General features: G+C 36.8%; 1 protein-coding gene across 7 annotated transcripts in view; it reads right to left on the reverse strand.

Annotated features, from left to right (window-relative positions):
- Positions 1 to 23,399, reverse strand: part of LOC106672153 (transducin-like enhancer protein 4) — a 146,479-nt gene that overhangs the window by 36,343 nt on the left and 86,737 nt on the right. For 6 of the 7 annotated variants that reach the window (XM_014403342.2, XM_014403347.2, XM_014403341.2 and 3 more), the window contains exons 7-9: positions 18,337 to 18,366; positions 16,253 to 16,457; positions 353 to 378 (exon numbers count right to left, since the gene is read on the reverse strand). In XM_014403342.2, coding sequence (XP_014258828.1) covers positions 353 to 378; positions 16,253 to 16,457; positions 18,337 to 18,366 — 261 coding nt within the window. The remainder of the gene's footprint in view (positions 1 to 352; positions 379 to 16,252; positions 16,458 to 18,336; positions 18,367 to 23,399) is intronic. The other variant, XM_014403346.2, reaches the window with a different exon arrangement.

Here is a 23,399-nt window from a genome sequence, read left to right on the forward strand (position 1 = left end):
GAGGCTTTTTACCGAGGGGCCCCCCATGCGGACAGGTTCATGAATAAGTGAAGAGGGTCTCGTGTAGCCGGCCTGAGATAAAGCCTGCATTATTAAGAGAGCCACGACGAGAAAAATGGCGGCCGGGGGTTAAACTTTGAGGTGAGAGAAGAGAAAAGCAAGTAATTTATTTATAGAGGTGTGGGGGCGGGGTTGTTTGCGGAGCCCCATTACCAGCACAACCCCCTCACCCCCGCAACCAGAGTAAATGTAACCACCCTCACTTACCCACGCTCTCACACACACACACTCACACGTACAAACGGGCCCACATTCCTCTAACCACCTTAATTGCCTCCCTCTTTATACTCACATGTCTCTCCTCAGCTGAATTCAGGCCTGAAACATAAATATTTGGATTAGCTTACAAAGAATGCAGGGTTAATTAAATGTGACATTTTGTACGAGGATAGTCGGAATTATTAAGTGAGCGAGTTGATGAAATGTTGACTGCAGTGTTAAATAAAACTGTTTGTAAACCTTTCGAGGGAAATCAGGGGGTATTTACTATGCTAAAGTTCTACTAACATACTAACACATATAGTACTAAACATGTACGCCGCGAGTGCTTAACTAGAAATCAAGCAACCTATAGAAAGTGTTCAACCTAATGCCTCAAAATTCGAAAAAAAATGTAAGTCTTTAAGTTGTAAAAGTTTTTAAGTCCAACCACCAGTTTGGGCTATCGTGGACGAAACGTCAGACCATTTTATGTAAAAACAGATTTACATTAATCAATTTTAACGAAAAACAGTTGATGTCAATTTCTTCGTCAACCTTACGAGGATATCCCCTTCATCAGAACATTAATTAATATCAATTAATTATTTGTTTTATGTAAGGTTTTGGTTAAGATAAAAAAGTCAGTGTCACGAGCGGGATTCGAACCCACGACTTTCGGCTAAATATGCCGCTGCTCTACCACCTAAGCTATCGTAACTCCGATCGACTCGGACACTAACTACCCATCTCAATCTACAGTGATATATGAAGTGGCAACGGGGAGCTGTTAGTGAAGTGATACGCCTTTTACTTAATAAATATTAATCCATTTATGTTCTGGTGTTCAATTGACCAAGTTACTTCATTAAATTAATTATGTTTTTATGTAAGGTTTTGGAAGAGATAAAAATATAGATGGCCACTTCATATGTCGCCGAGAATCGAATCCTGATTTCACGACATTTGAAAAATGGAAAAAAGATGGAAAATTCAAAAGGTTGTTGGTTGAAATGGAGAATTGATGTCCGAGTGGATCGAAGTCACGATAGCTCAAGTGGTAGAGCAGCGGCGTATTTAGCCGAAAGTCGTGGGTTCGATCCCGCTCGTAACACTCGCTTTTTCATTTCAACCAAAACTTTACATAAAAAGAATAATTGGCTGATTTGAAAGAAATAACTTGGTCAATTGACCACTACAACATAAATGGATTAAGTAATATTATAAAATGCTACCAAATATAAACAATTAGAAAAAAATTATTCAGAAATCGTGAGATGCGGTCTGGTGTGATGTAGGTTTCAGAAAAACATTTGTTGACACATTAAAGGAAAATGAGAGTGAAGGGTTGAAATATGAGTCGATTTAGAGTCGAAACGTTTTACTTCGATTCGGTGAGTGATATTCTCCCCCGAGTTGATGTCGGGATGATAAAAAGGAAGGGAAGGACCCTAACTGGAGATGGTTTATACGGCCGGGACATAACAGGCTAGACGTCCTCCATTTTAGACGTGCATTATCTTTTACAACTGGATAACAACTCGGGGATCCAACTTGGGCTATATGGTCCGTTAAAGGGGATATAAAGCACAATTACTCCGTCTCCTCCCAGTTCTATCATTCCGCCCGTTTTACCTCTCTTCTAAGAAAATAAATTTCACTACTCAAATGGGCGACGATGCCTTATTTTCACAGATGTTTCTTCTACATGGTGCATCAACGAAATAACCGAGCCATTAAAAGTAAAGGTAGAAATGTATAAAACATTTGTAAGAGCATAAAACTATTAACTGGTCCGCTTGTTCTTACTGTTACGATTAGCTAATTTTAAGTTGTTTAAACCGTAGAATTGACATGGAATATCAAGGCGTTAAAATATTAAATCGAGGCTTCATCATTAAAAACTACAGCAATTATGGAAGAAACCCACGTGCGATCCAACTATTTATTTTTAATTTTTTAGTCCAATAGAATAATTTTTTGAAACATCCTTGCCTGTTCAAATTGCTTGTGAAAAACTTCAATATTGTGCAATTTTCAGCAACATATGAAGAAAAATGCGCAGAGCATTTTTTTAAGTTGTTTGTTGAGTAGGCGAGCAAGCTTTAATTCAGTGGTGTCATCAAATATCACTCAAATTTGTAGTGTTTTAATGTGTGGTGATTAGTGACCGTTAATCGATAATTATTCAGAAATCGTGAGATGCGGTCTGGCGTGATGTAGGTTTCAGAAAAACATTTTATTTATCGTGCCAACGTTTCGATCTTTATTGAGATCATCATCAGGGCCTGGGATTTAAACATTGTTTACATTTAACAAATACAATTAGGATGTGGAAAAGTGAATTTATACAATGCAAAATATATTTTTTATATTCAATCAAAGTATTTCTACTCACTCAAAGTGTTTGTCTTCTGTGTAGTTGTGCCATTCTTGCGTATCGTGTCGAGAGTGCCAGTGAGATTTTGCTATTTTGTGTTTATATATGTTGGATTTTGAAGGGGAGGGGAAGGATGTCAGTATAGAAAAGACATTTTTGTATAAGGCGTCGGCTTCTTTGAGGTGAAAAGAGCCGACGAAAGGAAACAATGTATTGGTAATGGTTCGGCCAGATTATCCTTTCAGGATTATATAGAAAGGGTTAAATAGGAAAATGAAAGCTAAATTGTTGAACAATTAGACTATGAAAAATATTTGATGTGTGGAATGTTATGTAATGATATATGTATGTTATCTATATTGAATTTGATTAATGATATTGGCGAAGCTGCGACTGAGTTTACTTGTATTTGTTCTGTAATTGATGATGTGTTTATCTCTGTTGATATAAACCATTTCTAAGAAATTACGTTTATGTTTGTTTTGTTCTGTGTGTAATATTTTTGGATTTTTGAAGTCGAAATTGTGTTGGTGTTCAAAATGGTGGGTAGCGAGTGCTGTAGGATTTTGCTTGGGTTTTTTGCAATCATAGATATGTTGCTTTATTCTCTTGTCCAGATATTGGGATGTAAGACCGATGTAAGTTTTTTTTTTTTTTTTTTTTTTGGGGGGGGGCCTTATGGTCTAGCATATTGGCCAAAACCGATGTAAGTTGCCGGACAGTTTAAACAGTTATCTTGTAGATTACGTCAGATTTATTTGTTATTGATGTGGGATCTTTAATTTTAGAAAAAAGTATTTGAATTGTTCAATTTCAATTTTTGAAAGGTATTTTGAAGTTATCTGACTAGAGAAATGTGTTTAATTTATGTGATAGGCCTTGAATAAATGGCATGGAAATGTATGCTGGTTTGTTTGTATTTGATAGACTTAATGTAGTATTGTTAGTAATAGTGGATGGTGTTAGTGTTGAGTTGTAGTTGTTGATTGTTCTGTTAATTATGTGTTTAGGGTAGAGATTGTTATGGAGGATCTGTTTGTATATCTTTATGTTCTTGTGGTTTTGTATTCTTTCCTAAATTAAAGATGGCTAGATTCTTTAATCAACACGATCAAAAATAATTATATTCTGATTAAACTGCCCAGGTCTTCACAACTGGTAACCCCCCAAGCTGATAGTTGGACGTTGAACACTCAAGTGTTATTGGTACTATTTTACTCATTTTTATTCTACTTACAAGAACATGGGATCACCGTTTTTAATGAAACGTTTATTGATAATAATGCATGGAAAATTATTAGGGACGTATCCAAGAGTTTTTTCCCTATGAGCCTACACATTTTTAAGCTAATTTAAGTACCTTTTTTCAAAGTTATTATACATCAGTAGATTTCTATTTTTATTTATAATTAGAACCCAATGTGCAGAATTACATGAAAATGAGATTAAATATGAAAAAAGTTTCCAAAACCAAAAGACGCTTAAAATAAAGTAACCCAAAAGAATTTAAAAAATAAATAAAATAATTCTTTCGAAGCATCATGTAAAACCATTAAATGCGAAGTTGCATGCAAATTTAAAAAATACAATTTTTTTCGGCTTTTTTTTCTCTTCTATCCAGTGCTCCACTTAAAAATTCATAGCTGGATTTTATGCAAATTCAAGATTCTTACAATCGTGTGTAGTATTTAGTGACCGTTAATTAATGATTGCTTGGATATCGTGGGATACGGTCTTGAGTGATGTAGATTTAGAAAAACATTTTCTTGATTGTGCCAACGTTTCGATCTTTATTTAGAACGTTAGTACCCAGAAAACACACTTTGATGATGTAAATAAAGATCGAAACGTTGGCACAATTAAAAAAAAGTTTTTCTCAACCTACATCACACAAGACCGCATCTCACGATCTCCTCCATATAATCGTTATTACAACCATTTAATCACAACCAAGATCTTAGATAAAAGTATAATTAATTTAAATAATTATGACTAGTGAATACACATATCGGTTATTGTAATTTGTGGAAAGCATAATTTTTCTGCCATACTGTGCCTACAATGTTAATTTTTTATGTCAATACATGTGAGAAAAATAGTATCGCATTCAACAAAAACACGTCGAACTTTTTATTATTTTACATCTCCGGCTCTAATTTATTTATTTATAGAAGCGTTGTATTCACTTCGGCGGTACATATGCTAAAATTTATGGAAACCAAGTTTGTGCCCTTACGTATATTTGGTTCTAAACCTCTGCACAGGAGTATCTTGTAGATCATGGAGTCATTTCAAAGTTATAATTTCTGTTATTTTCGAGAGAAAAAGTCGAAAACATTTGGAAAGAGAAAATTTTAGAAAAAAATTGTTTTCCTAAAAGTTTGTTTGCAAGAGATTTTCTGGTTTTTCGTGTACGAAAAATAACAATAAACTTTGTTTCTCGATAATTTTATTTCAATCTACTTTGTTACGTCGCTTCTTTTCGAGTTTTGGCAAAGTAACCTAATTTCTTTTTTAGGTAAGAAACGAAGTGGACATTCGTTTTTTCACGCCCAAAAAGCGTTTTCTTGAAGTAACTTAAATACCTTGCAATACAAGTACGAAGAAAGCAGAAGACCATGATTAAATTACTTAGAATGTTTTCCCTGGCTCCTCGGTCACATGTCTAATATTTTTCGGCCTAGTATCACCAAAAAACGTTTTATTAAAATCAGTTATCACACGTCATAGCCTCTCCTTGTTTGTAAAGTCTGAAGTCCTCAAATAAGAAATGTAGAAAATTGAACCTTCCAGGGAAAAAATGTACTCGACTGTAGTGTGACTATAATCGACTCGTAGTTCAGCGTTATTAGTTTTATGTGTTTACTTTGCAATAAAAAATATCTTTGAAAATTACTTGAAAACAGGTTCTAATTGAGTAAGTTGTGTTAAATTTATTGGATTTAGGCTGTTTCAGAAGTTCACTTTGATCAGTCTTCATGGTAAATTGTTTCACTATATGTATAAATTATTTGAGGATGAAGATTATTCTAAATGATTTATGTTTGTTAATCCTGCATTATCCTGGACATTTGAGCTTAGGGCGAGCTATTATTTAGACGTACATTAAGTCATGATTAGCCCGTTAGAATGCTGCAAGACGAGTTCGTCGTGTTTCCTATCTCGTCTAAATAATCAATTTCTACCCTATGCTAAATCTTGCAGAAGGTATGTCACCAGAGTCGTATCACGGCTATCGCGAAAAATGGTGACTGAGCATCGATTACCATCCCACGACATCTGGGAAATGGGTACAATGAAAATGTCACGATTTCATGACAGAACCTCCTTTTACCGTTCTCGGAAAAGTACCCACGCAAATTGGGGAAATCGTTGCTTATTCCGCGGATACCGATCGTTCAGAGTAGGGGTGAAAAGGATGAGGTGAATGGGTGTTCGAGTGGGTCCCATTGTCCCAACCACTACAACATTTTAATGAGAGGGCCACAATGGGCCGCCGCGGTTCTTCTTTATGTTTGCTCTCACTTTGTGCTCATCTCGAGGGTTGCTGGGAGAGAGGAAGAGCGAGCCGAGGCGCCTATTGTTCCGATGACAATGCTTCCCTTCCACCCCTCTAATTACCTGTCCACTCAATTATGAAACCTCAGTTAAATTATCTGGCTAACGTCCCACAAGTTCAGAGCACAATGGTTAACTGCGAAAGCAAATAAACCTCAATCTATTTTCCTTAATTAATATTGTATCTTTGTAAATACAATTCAAGAAGCAATTTGAAATTATTTTGATTATTTTTGTTTAGTTTTAACGTTATTTATTTTTATTAAAAATTTACAAAATTTAAAATTTCGTGGAATCAACAACTGTTCGAAGAAATCGTACTTTTACAATATTGGTGATACTCCTATTACAATAACTTACACAGAAACATACGCATTACTCAGAAAAAAATCTGGCTCTTTCATACAATAAAGTAAGATCTTATCAACAGTATTCATCAATAGTATCAATAACCTTATCAATCATTATGATCAAAATATGGTCCAATACATATTAATAAAAACCTTACAGACAACAAAAATCAATTAAACATTCTGGTCTGTGTACATTAAATTTTTAATCTTTTTTCACGACAGAACCTCCTTTTACCGTTCTCGGCAAAGTACCCACGCAAATTGGGGAAATCGTTGCTTATGGCATTTTTACTAAAGATCGATAAAAAGGCTCCCAAATTGTACAAATATCACATTTATATTCTGTCACGGTCATGGCAAAGTCTTTATATTTCTCTTTTACTCGTTCTCGACTCACTCATTTTCTCTCTTTATCTCTTACTCTCTATCACTCTTTCTGTCTCTTTCCCTTTCTCACCCAGTCACTCTCTCTCATTTTGTGACCTTTTTTCTCACTCACACTCACACTCACTATCACCGTTTTTCCCTCCCTCCCTCGTTTCTCTCACTCTCTCTCTCTCTCTCTCTCTCTCTCTCTCTCTCTCTCTCTCTCTCCTCACCAAATNCTCTCTCTCTCTCACTCTCTCTCTCTCCCTCTCTCTCTCTCTCCTCTCTCACCACGTTAAGCGGTACAAAGGTCTTGGACGCCTAATTTGCGTGCAAAAATAAAACTTTATCATCACTGGATCTACGATATATTAAAGGTCGATTATGCTGACTAGAAATTCAAAAATTCAAAGGATATTTTTGGTAAACAATAGACAATGAGGATCGAGTACAATTTAATTAAAGAGTCAAGCGCGGTTGTAGGGGGTGTAATAAAACTTTTATACGCTGGTTTTACGGAAAGGGGAGCTATCAAAGACTCTCCCAACAACTTAAAACAGATCCTTTATCGCCCTTAAAATCGGGGTTCCTTGTAATTTAGCGAATGCTCTAAACACTTAACCCTCTCTTTTATTGGCAGCGGTTGGCTATTGACTGCTGGTAATTTTTGCAAAACGTACTTTAGCTTATTATTACTGCATGTCAGCGAATCATTAACGGCCACTTAGAATATAAAACCGTGGCAAGAATAAGTGGGCCAAAGGGATAATCACCGTTAAGAACGTATCACCTCTTGGTTCAACCAGATGCCCTTTAAAATCAAGATATTATATCGGCAAATTGCACACGCCTGATCTGTTTTCTGAAACATTTTCACAACTTGAAACATGTAATTAATCAGAAATTTTGAACGAAAAGGAAGACAGATTATATAAAAATAAGTTTTTCTCAAATTTTATAAGCCAATGAGTTATATTAATTTAACGTTATTTCATTGAATTTCAAATTAAACATGGATATTGGATTTTTTATTGTCTGTTTCCCTAACCAATTGAAGTACAATTGTGAAATGTCAGCTTGTAAAGAGTTGCTGCATGATTTCTTACGATGTAGCTGATTTGATTTCCGTTAAAAAGGATATCTTCGGAAATAACACTGAATATTTAAGATCTTTCTCTGACAATTTTGCCGGAGAGGAGTAAGCATCTCCGGCTATATGAACGGGCCCGAAAAGAAAGAAAGAGCGCAGTCGGACCCTCCAGTTATTGTTTTAATAAAATTCGTCCAATAACCTTCCTCCAACAGTTCCTTTGTGGCGTAAAGGCGAAATATGGGGGTCATCTCGTTCTGCATCACATAAAACCCCTCGTGGGAGTTATGTTTCTTTCGAATTTAATATCCCCTTTTTTGTAGTTCAAAGGGCGCAAGTAAACAATTCTTTATCCGGGGCGAGGCCATGCGGAAAAGCCGGCAGGAAATGCAATATCTCCCCCCCTTTCTGTATATTAAAACGATTCCTATGCCGTCATTTGAGCAGCTTCTTCAACATCGAATCGCGCTTACTCGAGCGCTACAATTACCATTCTACATCGAAATAAAACACAATACCTGTGAGAGAGTCGGTTTACACCTGATTAGTTTGAAACTGGAGACTTTTAAGCTGGTTCTTTGTTGTGGGAACACCGGCGGACCGTGAATTCACTCTCCTAGGCCGGCTTTAAAATTGTTACAACAAACTTTGCTAAACCCCTGATTGCAATACGAAATCCAATAACAAGACTACATACAAGAAGAGCTAAGAATAAAGCTAGATTATTATTACTAAGTACTATCTCTAGTCCCACTGGAGTGGATGGTCTGCAGTCATTACTTCCTCACGATTTACATCCGTTTGCTGCCAATTTACTCTAAATGTCAGAACTGAAGCAATAACAACAATAATTCACTAAATTATGTAGGAACAAATGTCATTGAGGTCTGCGATGTGATGGTCTCCGATCACCCTTTCCTACCTATAGTGCTTGATGGCGAAGAGAACAAAACGAAAAGAAAACCACAGGTTATTGTTATACTTGTGGGATTTTAGGTTAAGTCCGGTCGTAAGGTAAAACAAACTCATCAGTGACTGTAATGTCTTAAAAAAGATCAACACAGCGAGAAGGGGCAGGATGCTGGAGACCAAAATAAACCTAAATACAAACTGAAAAAATTACTCATAGCACCTGATGCTAATGAATAAGTTAATTGGTTACGATGCCAACCGTTATTACAAGCTGATGATAAGAAAAAATCGTCATCGCATATGCAGGCATCACGCCGCAATGGAACTTAGTAACAGCTCAAATATGTGCTAAAGAAGTAGAAGCCATTTTCACTAGAGATAGCTATCCTCTAATTATGGATTCTATGTATGGTGATATGCCAAATGGTCACCCAAACTAAGCGGATTACCTCGTCAAAAACATTTTTTCACCACCTAATCAAACTGGCTATTCCCATGCTATAAAACTGGCTGCTGTTTGACGTATATGACATATTGACGAAATTTTAATGAGTATATCACGACTATTTTATATCAATTTATAAGACCATGGCTATATAACCAAAATACTAGATGGATATTCAGCTAGCAGACTCATAGTCATAAGTCAGGAATTACAGACAACTACGCACAAGTATTTTTGTAATTTACCCAGGCCCTAACAAAGATGACCCTACTAAGGTCGAAACGTCGGCAAAAAAAATAAAAAAGGTGTGTTTCTAAAATACTTCATTCCTGTCCACTCCTCACGACTCCAACAAAGTAATGAGTAAAAACAATATTGCCCATCATTGGCCTGGGTATGGAGTGGTACCTAAATCACATTGTAAAATTGTTTGCAAAGAAACGTTCGTTGTTATTTTTCATTGCTGGAATTGAAAATTTATCCCCTGCAACAGTGTCAACTTAGAACGACATTTGTGCCTTAATACCGATAGGAAGAGCTTGAGATTGAAGGGGATTCCGGAGGTTCTACGGGAATTAGGGCAGATTCGGTGGGTGGTTTATCTCTCGCGAGCGGGGTTGCGTAATAAAACTTCAATAAAGGGAAGGTCTTTACAGGTTTATAGAAGTTGCGGGGTCGAATAACGAGGGTGGGCTGATGGGATTTTTATCAGTACGTGGATCTCTTTGACGCGGTGGGTCCATATATCATCATCTGTCCTGGGATGTGGTCAGCAACCCTCCTGAATCTACCACTTCACACGCCCTTATCAATTTAACAACACTCCCTCTTGGTGGGTGGAGGGGTGGCCCTTCTGTTTCCCCCGGGGAATCACCGTTTGATAACATCAAATTATCTTTACCCAAGAAAGGAGGGCACATTTGTTTTAAAATTAATTTCCCAGTTAATTAAGCATTGTATTTTATACCCGGCGGTGCAAAGCTTGGGATTTATCGGGGGTAGGTCCCTTCGTAAAAGTTATTTGGCAAATTTCACAATTGCCGCCCTCAGCACCCTTGTTCACCCTTGACACTTAAATTATGATATATTGGATATTAAAAATACCCTCAGTGGTGTTGGTTCAAATTATTTCTTTACTATTTAGAATTTGTTTTATGTAGGTATTCTTTCATACCAATCACAACAAACCATAAAATAATAAAAATCCGTCAGGCAAATGGTTTTGACTATAATGCATGAGTTGCGATGGACATATAATTTGATCTGATAATTCTTGGGGACACGTTTGACAAGCTAACACACGGAACAACCGCAGGAACTGGATGGAAGGTAGAATGAGTACGACTAGGCAGACCAGATCAAAAGGGATCCAAGTACGAGTTCATAGCAGAACATTAACAATGTGGGGTATAAATGGCAGCTAAATGTACAAGTAATGAAACACAACAAAATACCGAAACAAGTCTGACAAGCAATGTAGCCACAGCCTGAACGATAGGAACATGTTTGCATAAATAATGATCGTCCATCATTCCTGCAGATGTGTTAAAGCTCATTACCACGAAGTATAAAGTGGGATTGAGTTAATTGCACGACGTTATTCTAACTATCAGTTGTTCAATCTTTCTCCTATTAGGTACTGTAATAGTAAATATAAACAAATTTCATTTACAAAATAAACAAATATGATTATGCTTTTTAACCACGGTATGGACGATAGAACTTGTTTATCTTGCCTCTTATCCGAGACAGATTATTCTTTCTAAATATTCAATATTTTCATTAATTGTTAAAATAAATTTATTGTTGTTAATATCAGACGAATTGAAATAAGTGACGTTATATACAGCTCGTGATAAATGCCAATGTTTCCAATGGAAGAGTGGTTACAGCAAATTTGAAACAATGGGAGTCTTTTTAAACATCAATGAAATTACCATGATGACAAGTGTGATGTAATGCGGATTGTAAATGTAAAATATTCCCCCTTCGTGTGTGCAATTGAGCAGGCTGAAGTGTCCGAGAGTTAATAAACGTGTAACGCGGATATCGCCGAGGCCTCATTCCACCCACGTTATGTCAATTTCTCTCTCTAACTCTCCAGTTCGCTCTTTCTCTTTCTACCTCTCTCGGACACAACAAACCTGACAGACAAATACTGGAGGGGAGGGAGAGAGGGAGAGAGAGAGAGAGAGAGAGAGAGAGTGTGCGTGTACTGCTTCAATATACATGTTTTATCTGCATTCACCCTTCCACAGTTGGCCTGGGCGGAAAACTTTTGTGATAACATTGTTCACCAACCCATTCCACAGCTGTGGGGCCATTTGTATTATTAAATTCAAAACCAAGGAGAAGAGCGAACACAAATAGGCTTGTCTGTTTTTTCAGCAAACAATTATTCAGATTTATCAGCACGACTGAATAATTGACGATTCAGCGATTTTTCCCTCCCAAACAAAATCACGCATTCCCTTTTATTAATTATCTTTTAAAAATGTAGTATTATTATTTCGTATGTATACTCTTGTACTAGTGCTATATAGGAAGCGAGTAGGAACTGATAGATATCTCGCTTTCTTGTGGATAATGAGAGTGTCTGGATCTATTAGTGGGAATGTGTAGTGTGAGAGGGCCAAGTAATGAGCACCCCATTAGATTAGTTAGATATAGATATATCGTATGTTAACATCAAGCACTCCACCACCCTACTCTATTGGATGTAAATAGTAACGAAGGTATCTAAGAATGTGAGTGGATTCGGATTTCAGAACTGCATGAGTTGGGGGCTGACATGACATAGCAGTTGATAGCCCATGGAGCAAATATTACGAAGGACTAGACTGAGATCTATCCCAAGACTGCCATAACCTGAACTAGTTGATTCATAGTCACAGAAGTCATAGGCTCACTTCTATAGTACGTCTGTATAAATGGTGTCTTTTTTAGTTGGCCCGGTTGAATTTCTCTTGAATCAATGACGCTATTTTAAAAAAATATAAAAAGTATTTACTAGTTATTACTCTAGTTTCAAATTTTTATTTTCATTTATTTATTTTTTTTTATTTTTTTTTTTTTTGGGGGGGGGGGGTAATAGGGTACCTCAGGCCCAGTTCAACTTCAAAACTTCAAATACGACTCTAAACATCTTGACATATTATTTCCAAGGATTTTTTAGGCTAAAATAATGGTGCAATCGGGATTTAAATTGGCCAAAAAACGACAAAGTTATGGGAAAAAGTTTTAATAAAAAGTCATTTGGTTTGCTATTTACTAATCACATTTCATGTTCGAATTGCCTGCGAAAAGATGCGATAGAGTCAGGTGAGATGGATTGAAAAGTATTTTCTGTCCCTTGCCATAGTTCTTCCACTGAGGTTGCTGGGTTAAGATGGGCGTAGACCCTGTTTTTTAAATCGTCAAGTGGAGTTTAGTATGACCGGCCAACAGATCCATGAAGTCCTATCCACTTATTCCGGAAGTGACGATTCAAATAACGTCCCACCTGCAAAGAATTTAGTGCGGGGCATCCATCAAGCTGGAGAATCATTCTTGGTCATTGTTGCAGAGGAACATCGTCTAATAGTGTTGGTGAAACTTCCCTAAAAAATGAGGAACTGAGCACCATTTTAATTATTTTCGTATAAATAAGGCCCAATTAATTTGTTTTCAAGAAGTTCACACCAAACGTTGATACTGTGAACCACCTGATGATGACAAGAGTACAAATTTCTCGAATTTTCCTCAGTCAACATTCGAAAATCCCAAAGGTTTAGTATGCATTAGAGATGAACTTTGATTCGTCAGTCCATAGGATGTACGGAAGAACGCTTTCTTCACCTCCAAAATTTGTGCAAGGAACGTTAGACGCCTGTCATAATCAGAACCCCGAAGTCCCTGGTCAAGATGTGAGCGATACGGCTTAATTTTTTTAAAAACCTAACAACCATCCAACAATTCGGAGACAGGTTGGATTTTCGCGAACATACAGTAAAATATTCCGCTCAAGCATAATTTACGCTGCCGGTTTCTTTTTACCATAACTGTCATTTTTTGACCAATTAAAATCTGATTGCACCATTGTTTGCATCGTAAAAGTTCCTTTTAAATGAAGTGTCAGAATTTATAGGGTCGTATTTGAAAGTTAGGAGTTGGACTGGACCTGAGGTATTCTGTATAATTTTTCTCCAAAAAGGTAAAAAATTGAAACGAGGCAAAAAATATTATAAATATTCTAGCGTCATTGGTTCAAGAGAAATTCAGCCGGGCCATCTAAAACAGACATCCTGTATCTGTTCTTATACGTGCGAGGTGGAGGTAATATTTTGTACACATGAATTTTTGTTACATTCATTTTGACTCGTGTCACTAATTCGTCTATATTTATTGACTTGCCGTACTATTTTCTTTGCCTTTCTATATATTATATGTATATTTAACGTCATTTTTAAATTCTCTGTACGATCGCGCGGAATCCGTACGGTTTCAATTCTATAAAACGGATTGTTTGCCTTTTTATAAGTGAAGTAAAGGGACTTGGAAAAGTTCTCCCGGCCAACATTCCATGTTTTCGTCACACGGTCTAAATTGAGAAAGAATAGAGCCGGGGGGCTTACCCCGGTCCAGGAAAGCATAAATTAGTTTTATCAAATTGGGGTTAAGCCCCCGAACGACTTTGAACTTGCAGGGGGAGTGACCTTTATGAATAAGGGGGTCGGATGGGACGACCCGAGTTAACAGGGGAGCAGGAAGTTTGATAGAAGCGACCCTTTACACACCGTTTCGCCCAGTTCAATTATTTTCTGAAAACTTTCCGCAGCGGTGTTAATGGAAAAGATGTAACTGAGATTGATTTCTGACAATGAGTACACAATGATTTGCAACTATGCCAAATTCCGATCATCTGTAATTTAATCTAATTAAAATCTTAAAAGTATACCCAATAAAATTAATTACTTATAGCGAGGAAATATAATGATTAAATTTACATATTTGAAAATATAGTTGGAAAGAAGATTTTGAATTTATGCTAAGTGCTAAAATTATCGGATTTTTTTCTTGATCATTGGACTTTTTTAAGAAAAACTAAGCATCAGTGTTTCAGATGATTGAATCATCATTTTTCATCTAAAATTTACCAATTTAACTAACACTCTAAAAGAATGTTAAATGCGTACTAATTTGAAAAATTCAGAACAAGGTGAAACACGATGAAATAATTCTGCCGGATGCTATTACCATCCCGTGAAAAAGGTCAAGACCTAAGGAAGTCCTCGCCGGAAGACTTAACAAAGTACCGCCGGGTGGGGGCGGCGGGGTTACTAATTGTAACAGCCGCCTCCTAACTGCCGCCAAATTGACTCGACTCCCACAAATCTGAACCACTCCACTATTAATACCCACTGTCAATGCCACTCCACCCCAATTAACCGTTCTCCCGGCCGGGCCGGCTATTGATATCCCTAATTATCCCTCAACACAAGGGCCTCCTCCTCGATCCATCAACCACACACTCGTGCCAATGTTTTATCTCATTTATCACACATCACAAAAGGAAATCGCCAATCATTAAACACAACCATTCATCCCTATCTTCGCATTCATGCTTTTAATCTTTTGTTGCCCAAAAGGACATATAAAATAAAAGACAAGATGCGACTAAATATGAAACTTTCAACATACAAAATAAAATGTCTGGGTAATGTGAAAAATAATATGTCACGGTGCTTTTCAACTAAGGGTGATTTGGCATATTTTGAAGGAGGCGAGTAAACCATGCCAAAATTTGACGATACCCTTTGAAAATTTGAATATACCTCTTACCTATTTTTTTAATGAGGCCAAACTTTTTCGTTCAACTAGTAGGTTTTCGTCAGTATCGTGCTATTTTTCTTTTCGTTGATTTCCTTTCTAAAATTTTTGACCGGAATCGCATAATACATTTTTAGTATTAGGAATATGGACCACTTTTTCTCCCACGAACACTCTGGCTCAAGGTATGGTCTTGAAGAAGAAAGCAAATTCAGTTTTCACTGCCAAGATTTCGACCTATTTTAAGGTCATCATCAGGGTAAAACAATCTTAATTATGTCTACAGATTGAGACAGTACTTGGCAATGTTGGGACTTAGTCGGTCTTCAAGGAAATATGAGATCGCCTGTAAAAAACTTAAATATGTCAATCTATAGACATATTAAGATTGTTTTGCCCTGATGATGACCTTAAAATAGGTGGAAAGTTTGGCAGAAACAACTGAATTTGCTTTCTTCTTCAAGATCCATGCATACCTTGATCCAGTGTTCGTGAATATATTTTTAAGCGAAATTTTTCTAATATATTGCTTCCAAACTACCTAAGGTAGAGAAGCCTTCCTTGCGGGAAGGAAATCAAAATTTCCACTCGCATTTTGTAATTCAGATCTTCCTGAAAAATTTTGGTTCCGTGTCTCTCTGTCTGTGGTCAATTTCTTGTAACCGGCAAAACCCCGAGGACGAATTTTTATGATATTTTCAGAGATTGGATTCTAGATGGTCCTCTATGAATTTCATCCCAATCGGATAAACCTGTGCATGCGTATACATAAAATCCCGTATACAGCTGTATCTCTGTATCTCTCAAACTATTTGTCGGATTCTTATGCAATTTCAGGGATAATGCGGATTGCTTTCTACATGATATACTTTAATTTTATTCCAAAAAGATTAACATATGCGAATGCACAAAATGTGAGAAGAACAAAATGAGACGAGAGAGGAATATTGCTTTACAAGAATCATCTTAGAACTTTTACAAACTTAATATTTTTAGGTAGGACAAGCCACACAGAAAACGCTGCAGACAACAGTACAAAACGCTTGTCCGGCCTTATTATTAGTTAATTTTCAAACAATTACCTGATGCCGACTTGGAGTCTTCTCTGTGGAGATCTGGCTTGGCCGCCAGCATGCTCAGAGGGTGGCTCGCGGGTCCTGCCAGGGCTCCTGAAAGGCCGAGCAGCGATGCTGCAGAGGCCGGGGGTCCCGGAAGCCCCGGGTGCGGCATCATCGGCAAGGGAGGCGCGTGTCCAGCGTGCGGCAGCTGCTGGGCGTGCATTTGTTGCTGAAAAAGACAGGCAATATTTAAATTTCGAGTCGGACCCCGAGGCGTAAAAGCGCGTCCGGAGAAACGTAGAAGGGAGATTAATCGGGGGAAAAGAAGTCCCATTAGGGTTAAATTTCCCCTTAGAGTAAAAACCACCGTGGTTCGAGGCATCTGACTCGGGCTTACTTTGACGCAATATTGTCGCCTTTGACGAAACTACGTGGGACGTGGTAACATGTCGTATGTAAAAAAACAAAACAGCAGTGGAATTTTGTCATAATACACCAGTAAAACGAAAAAACACGCATCTGACACACTTTAACACAAGAGTTCTTACTTTATTTTATACATTTATTCCTGGGCTGTTTTATGATTTTTGGCATTTCAGGTCCATTACCGACTCAAATTTTGGTCAGTCTTTGGACTTAATTAGAAATCTATGCTTTGCTTCTTAATGAAATAATAGAAAATTTAGCAGTGTACATTTTTCAAAGTCCAAAAGAAAACAAAAAACACTCATGAAGTTGTTTCGAATTATACGCTTAATTCTGACCAGTAATTTTATAGCTCTGAGATAGACAGTACAATACGAAGAAATTGACTATGGAGATGGTTATTAATATTATGTATTATGTTCTATTACATTTGCAAAATATCACTCTAAACCAGGATTCATTTCTTCTCCCTTCGAGCTGGGGCAATTCTGTCTGGACCAATCTTTGATGTGGCTAAGCCTTTGATCGGGGGTATACCATAAACGGCTTGTCGTTAATCAACTCCATCAACCTATTACCTTACGTTCGTACTTCGCCAACAGTTATAGTGTTAGGGAATGAAATGCTCTTTATGTGAAAGTTGGTGTACTACTCCTCGACCTTTATGAGATTTACCTATCACCGACGTACCCTGAGATTTCTATATTTTCCTTTACAGATAACATTTCAACTCCTTCATTGAATAGAGCAATGCTGCAAAACTAGGAAATTAAACTAAACACCTCAATATACATGGGGGAGTCGGTGGCCGGAACGGTTGGCGTGTTAAGGTAAAGGTCCGGGTTCGAATCCAGCGGGCCTGCATTGGAACTCGATATACTTAGAAATGGGATTTTTTCAAAAACACCGTTCACCTGAGGGTTGACCTGACCTCTCTTGTTGCGATCCCTCGTAAAAAAAGAAAATAAATAAAAATAAACATTACATTCACCCTCCATCGACGAACCTGGTATCCCATCTACTTTAATACCAAACCATATCCTACTGCAAGCCATGTACTAGGGAACGTATCTAGACAAGGGACTTCCTTAATCCACAGACAGAGTCAAGAGACGAGAATGGGTGAGACATTACAACACCCTGTCAAAACTTGACAAAATATTATTTTAAAACCAATCTGGACTTGTGAAATGCAACTTTGGGGTTCTGTCAAGAGTTCCAGCTTAGATCGAGTACAAACGTCCCAATTCAACATCCTCGGAAAAATCCTAAATGTTCCTTTCTACGTTCCCGGTGAAACCATGCACAATGTCCTTAATATACCCCCTGCTAAATCGCTAAGCCTCTCACTCTCAATCAACATTGACCCAATCCTCTCTCAAATCCTCCAGGTGAAAGAGGCAGCGGCCCAGAAATTCCCGTCTAGTTAATAAAGTGAATGTGAAATGTAATTTGGAGTGTTACCAAGCCTGTGTATTTTTAAATCCTTTATGGAGAGGGTTATTTCATTTAAAACTGTGTAAAGTGTATCGTATGTTTTCGTTATAGCATTCCCACTGTTTCATCAAAAGGCGTGATATCGCATGAAAAGCAGTCGCCTCGGAATGATCAAAGCCGGTAAAGCCCAGACGTTGATTAGGATCTGCTTGTTTTGTTATAACTTGATTTAGGGTTTTTCTTACCAATAATCTCGGAAGGTCCGGTCGTTGTTGCTGCAACATAAAATAGAAACAAAAAATATACAACATGTTTTGATTGACCTGAAAAAATTACTTTTGTTTTTCTTTAAAATAAACAAGTGCGATACACATATTACGAACACAAGGAGTCACAGAGAAAACTTACAAACGGAGGAAATTAAAATAAATTAAATTAAATAATAACATTCAGTTTTCAACGGCCGGACCTCTGAGATGACAGAAGACCACAATCCGACTTTTAAAAATTTAAAACCAAAACAAAGCTTACATGCAAAAGCTGATTAACACATCTTTAAAAAAAATACTTGGCTAAGGCGATTTAAAATTAGAATTTATAGTAGGAAGTATGACTAGTTCAGGGAATTTTATCTAGTAATGTCTTATGATCTTTTAAATCTTTCAATATCTCTGGGTCGTCCTATTATGGGCGGTTTCTTCTTTATAGGACCAGTTCCATTCAACGCATTCTAAACTAGACAAGTTAATTAGTAATGACCCAACATTTTACCGAAGGTATTTTTACCATTTGAATCCTTTTCGACCTCGATTCAAATAGCCCACACTAGGGACATAAAGTCCATCCATTACCTGGTTTATGGGAATCGAACGGAAGACCAATGCTGAGAGGGGTTCGTCGGCCTCCGAGCTATTTATAAATAGAGCAGAATTTCCTATTTCCATTGAAAGATGATACTGGTAAGACATTGCGGTGGCCCTGGACCAGTAGTGGTTGGGCGTATGTATTAAACTTTGTTTGTGTATGTGCAAGGTGTATTTTATTTTATTGTTTGATAGTTACATATCGTCTGCTTATCCTCGCTGATTGTTGTTGGCTAAGACGCGTTTGGGCAATTCGCAATCTTCAGTGTTTGGGTGATTTTTGTGGAGTGAAGTACTTGGTGTGGGGGGGGGGCTGTGTAGGTAGTAGTGTTGTTTGTAGGTGTGCTTCATATTAGGTCCTTTTCCTTTTTAGTTTGTGTAATGGTTTAATGATGTTTATGAGTTATAGTTAAATCGGTTTTTTTTATCGTTCCAGTTGTCCTTTTTGATCTTCGGTCGTTTTTCTTATTATTTTGTCTAATGTTCTAAATTATGCAATAAGTTTGTGAATTATTGTTAATATGTGTATTTATCAATTATTTATAGCTGAATTGATATGTTTATATAGTAATGATAAATTATGGAGTGAGTGTGAAGTTCAATCCTTTTTAAAAAGATAGTTCCTACTCACAGTAAATTGTTTTGCAACAATCCGGATTCGAGCCTTTTAGATCATCATCAGGTTGAAGGACTTCTACAATGACGTCTCTCGACATGAATTGCCAGTTTTTTTTTTTAAAGATAGTTCCTACTGACAGTAAGTTGTCAGTAAGTTGTTTTGCAACGATCCGGATTTCGAGCCTTTTAACTCATCATCAGGTTGAAGGACTTCTACAACCACGTCTCTCGACATGAATTGCCAAAGTATACGTTTATATATTTCTAAGCTTTCGAGTAAGTCCGTTTTTCCTCCTTTTTGTATATTGTGTAGTAGTTTCATACTTGTTTGTATTGTTGGTGATTCGTGGTTGTTTTCTATTATGTATGTAAATTGATTTTCCATCGTTCTCCATACGTTGATACATTCTTTGAATCTGTATTTAGTTTTCGTCCTGTGTCCGATTATTTGTCTTTTGTCTCAGCATTTGCATTCCGTTTTTGTTCTAGTTGGTGTCTTTTTTTACGGGGGAGGGGGTTAGTATATGTGTTTTGTTACTGTTGTTTTTGCCGAATGTGTTCAATAAGATAGCAAGTATGTTTCTGTCCCAATGTATTGGAATATGATCCATTTAGTATATGTGATTGTGGTATTGTTTTGTTTTTGCATACGTATTATATATATATATATATATGTATATATATTTTTTTTTTTTTTTTTTTTTTTTTTTACGAGGGTTCGCAACAGCAGAGGTTATCTCAACCCTCGGGGTGCCGGTGTTTTTGAAAAAAGCCCATTTGTAAGTATATCGGGTTCGAATGCAGGGCTGCTGGATTCGAACCCGGGAACTTTACCTTACAGTGATGAGCGCCGTGTCAACGCCTAAACCGTTGCGGCTACCGACGCCCCCGTTTTATTTATTATTCTGTTAATTCTGTTAGTATTCGTTTCCGTATTTGTCTTGGTTTAATGGGATTGATGTTAGTCTTTTTAGTGTAACGATATTTTAATACTGCTTTTTGTGTATGTCTGAGTGGTTTGAGTCGGCGTTGTCTTCTGTTTTTGAGATTGCTAAGTCTACGAAGTTGAGTATTTTATTTTATGCAAACCGTAGAAAACTGTTGTTTATATTAAATGTTAACATTACTGATGATTCGGAGATCGTGAGATGCGGTCTGGTGTACCGTAGGTTTTAGAAAAACATTTTCTTTATTGTGCCAACGTTTCGATCTTTATTGAGATCATCTTCAGGGCTCAAAGTGTTTGTTTTCTGTGAAGATGAGTCATTCTTGTCTGTCGTTGTGACTCTCGTTGAATGACTTATCTACACGGAAAAGAAACACTTTGAGCCCTGAAGGTGATCTCAATAAAGATCGAAACGTTGGCACGATAAAGAAAATGTTTTTCTAAAACCAACGTTACACCAGACAGCACTTCACGATCTCCAAATAATCATTATTATTGAATCTATGACAATAATTCACGCACACTTCTGGAAGAGAAAGAATATTGATATTGAATCTAACATTGGTAAATATAAAATGATGTATATCAAAGTATAAATCTAAAAAACATAAGTTCTAGGATTAAAATAGAATTCATTAGTACACGAGTTGCGAGTCTTTCGAATTCTATTTCAATTTTCCCCAACAGGTACAATGTCGGAAACATTGAAATTCCAATAAAATCCGATGATGGACCGTAAACAGGTGGGAGTACCTCTTGGAAATGAATAATTGTGTCTGATTTCCGATATGGGATGTAATGAAGCGTGATTAAATGCCTAAGCGTTCCAAGGGTGACTAAACGCTCATTGATTCTCTGCACTGCGAATGGAAATTAGCCACGGGTATATTTGGAATCGTGACCGTACAAAAGATTTATGTATAAGTCATACCGATTGGATTCAGGGCGAACTCGTTAAGAAAATAGATTAATCCCACTTAATTAAAGTGTCTGACGAGAATGGAAAATAACAGCCGTGAGTGGAGCGCCGATACAGAAACCTTTTTTGGAGATTTCGACTTATGATGACTTACGAAAATTAATTAAAAGAGAAAAAACCCAAATTGTGTATATAATGTTGGAAATTATTAAATCGACACAGAACGTTCATGACTGACACATAATATAAAAGCTTTATAGCTTCGGTTAATAGGTCAAATAGAAAATCAATTCTTGTTTAAAAGTTGAGATGCAAATATAAAAGAGCCACCCACATCTCCAATGTGTTAAAGCAGGACGCAATAATAGAGCTTTGGGTTTATATTGTGGGCCAACAATAATGGTCGAATTTAGGGAGGAAGGAGAACCGGAGAGGGTGGGGACTTAAATGGGTTTAGTTGGGCTGCGAACACAGAGCAAGGTAATTAGTAATATAAACTGCTCCCCGGGATCATTAGCTCTTGTAATGACCACTCGGCCCTATTTGAATCCTGTGAGCCCATTAAATCGCTTTAACATCTTGTTCCTCCCGTTTTAAACGGCGGGCATTATGATGAATCGGCCGGTTTCGATCAAGTTATAAGTAGGAAAGGCCGGATCGTGTGAAAGCGTCGTGTGTTCTGGGCGTGAGCCTATGAGTAGTAGCATACTTTTTGTAATTATTTTTTACAATGATAACCAATAAAACAGTAATAAAATTAAAAAAGTATACACAGTAGAACAAAATATCTCATTTTTCTAATTTAAAAAAACGATATTTTAAAATACCGACATACTACGAGAGAGCATTTGAAATGGCTTTATTGTTGCTTTTTTGTCAAACAAAAAAATATTAATCCATACATGTTTAGCGGTCATAATTGACCATATTAACTATTTAAATTAATTTTTATTTTTATCTAAGGTCTTTGTTGAGATGAAAAAGTTAGTGACACGAGCGAGATTCGAACCCATGATCTTCGGCTGAATACGCCGCTGCTCTAACCACTTAAGCTATCGTGATTTCGATCCACTGAAGGTCGTAGGTTCGAATCCCGCTCACTAACTTTTTCATCTCGAATAAAATCATAAATAAAAAGAATAATTAATTGATATAAAAATATTTTAAACTCATACTTAAAATATTTCTATAAAATCCTTAATGATCATTGATTTTAAATACTAAGATACGTTTAATGGATGCTGGTCGTCACCGGACCGTGCTCCTTTAGGAAACAAGCGGGCACCTGAAACGGTTTTAATCCTAAGAATGTTTTTTTTTTAATCAAATATAAAAGTATTTTAAACTCATACTTAAAATATTTCCATAAATTCGTAAATGTTCGTCGATTCAAATACCGATATAGTTTAATGAGGGACTAATCTTCCGTTTAATTTTATTTTATTTAACGATTTAAAAAAAAAAAAATTTTGTAAATATTATTTTCAATCGACGTATAACTTGTTGTAGTGTTTAACCAACATGGGGTTGAAATATATCGATACCAAACAATAGTAGGGGTTGATCCGGGGTCATCCGGTCCGAGCATCTTTCGAGTATGAGAAGACATCTAAGACTGCCTTAAATTATTATTATGAGCCTCTTTGTTTCATTGCGAAATATATGAGCAATTTAAAATCAAATTTATTAGTATGAGCCGGCACTACCCACTTACTGAGTCCATCGAGTTTTTTGATATTAGTCAAACGGTTGTGCGCCATCTTCAAAGAGTCCTCAAGGGTCCTGGTTCGAATTCAAGGCTTAAATTAGCAGTCAAGCACTTAGAAATGGGATTTTTTCACAAACACGAGAACCCTGGGGCAAGGGGGTTCATATGACTCTACTGTCGCAAAGCCCCTTAAAAAAAATTTATGTACTTTTTGAATTAGAAATTTGAAATATTGTTAATTTTTATCGTTGTTT

This window comes from Cimex lectularius, unplaced genomic scaffold, assembly GCF_000648675.2.
Source record: "Cimex lectularius strain Harlan isolate CLEC.00 unplaced genomic scaffold, Clec_2.1 scaffold130, whole genome shotgun sequence".
In the NCBI taxonomy this organism is placed as follows: Eukaryota; Metazoa; Arthropoda; class Insecta; order Hemiptera; family Cimicidae; genus Cimex; species Cimex lectularius.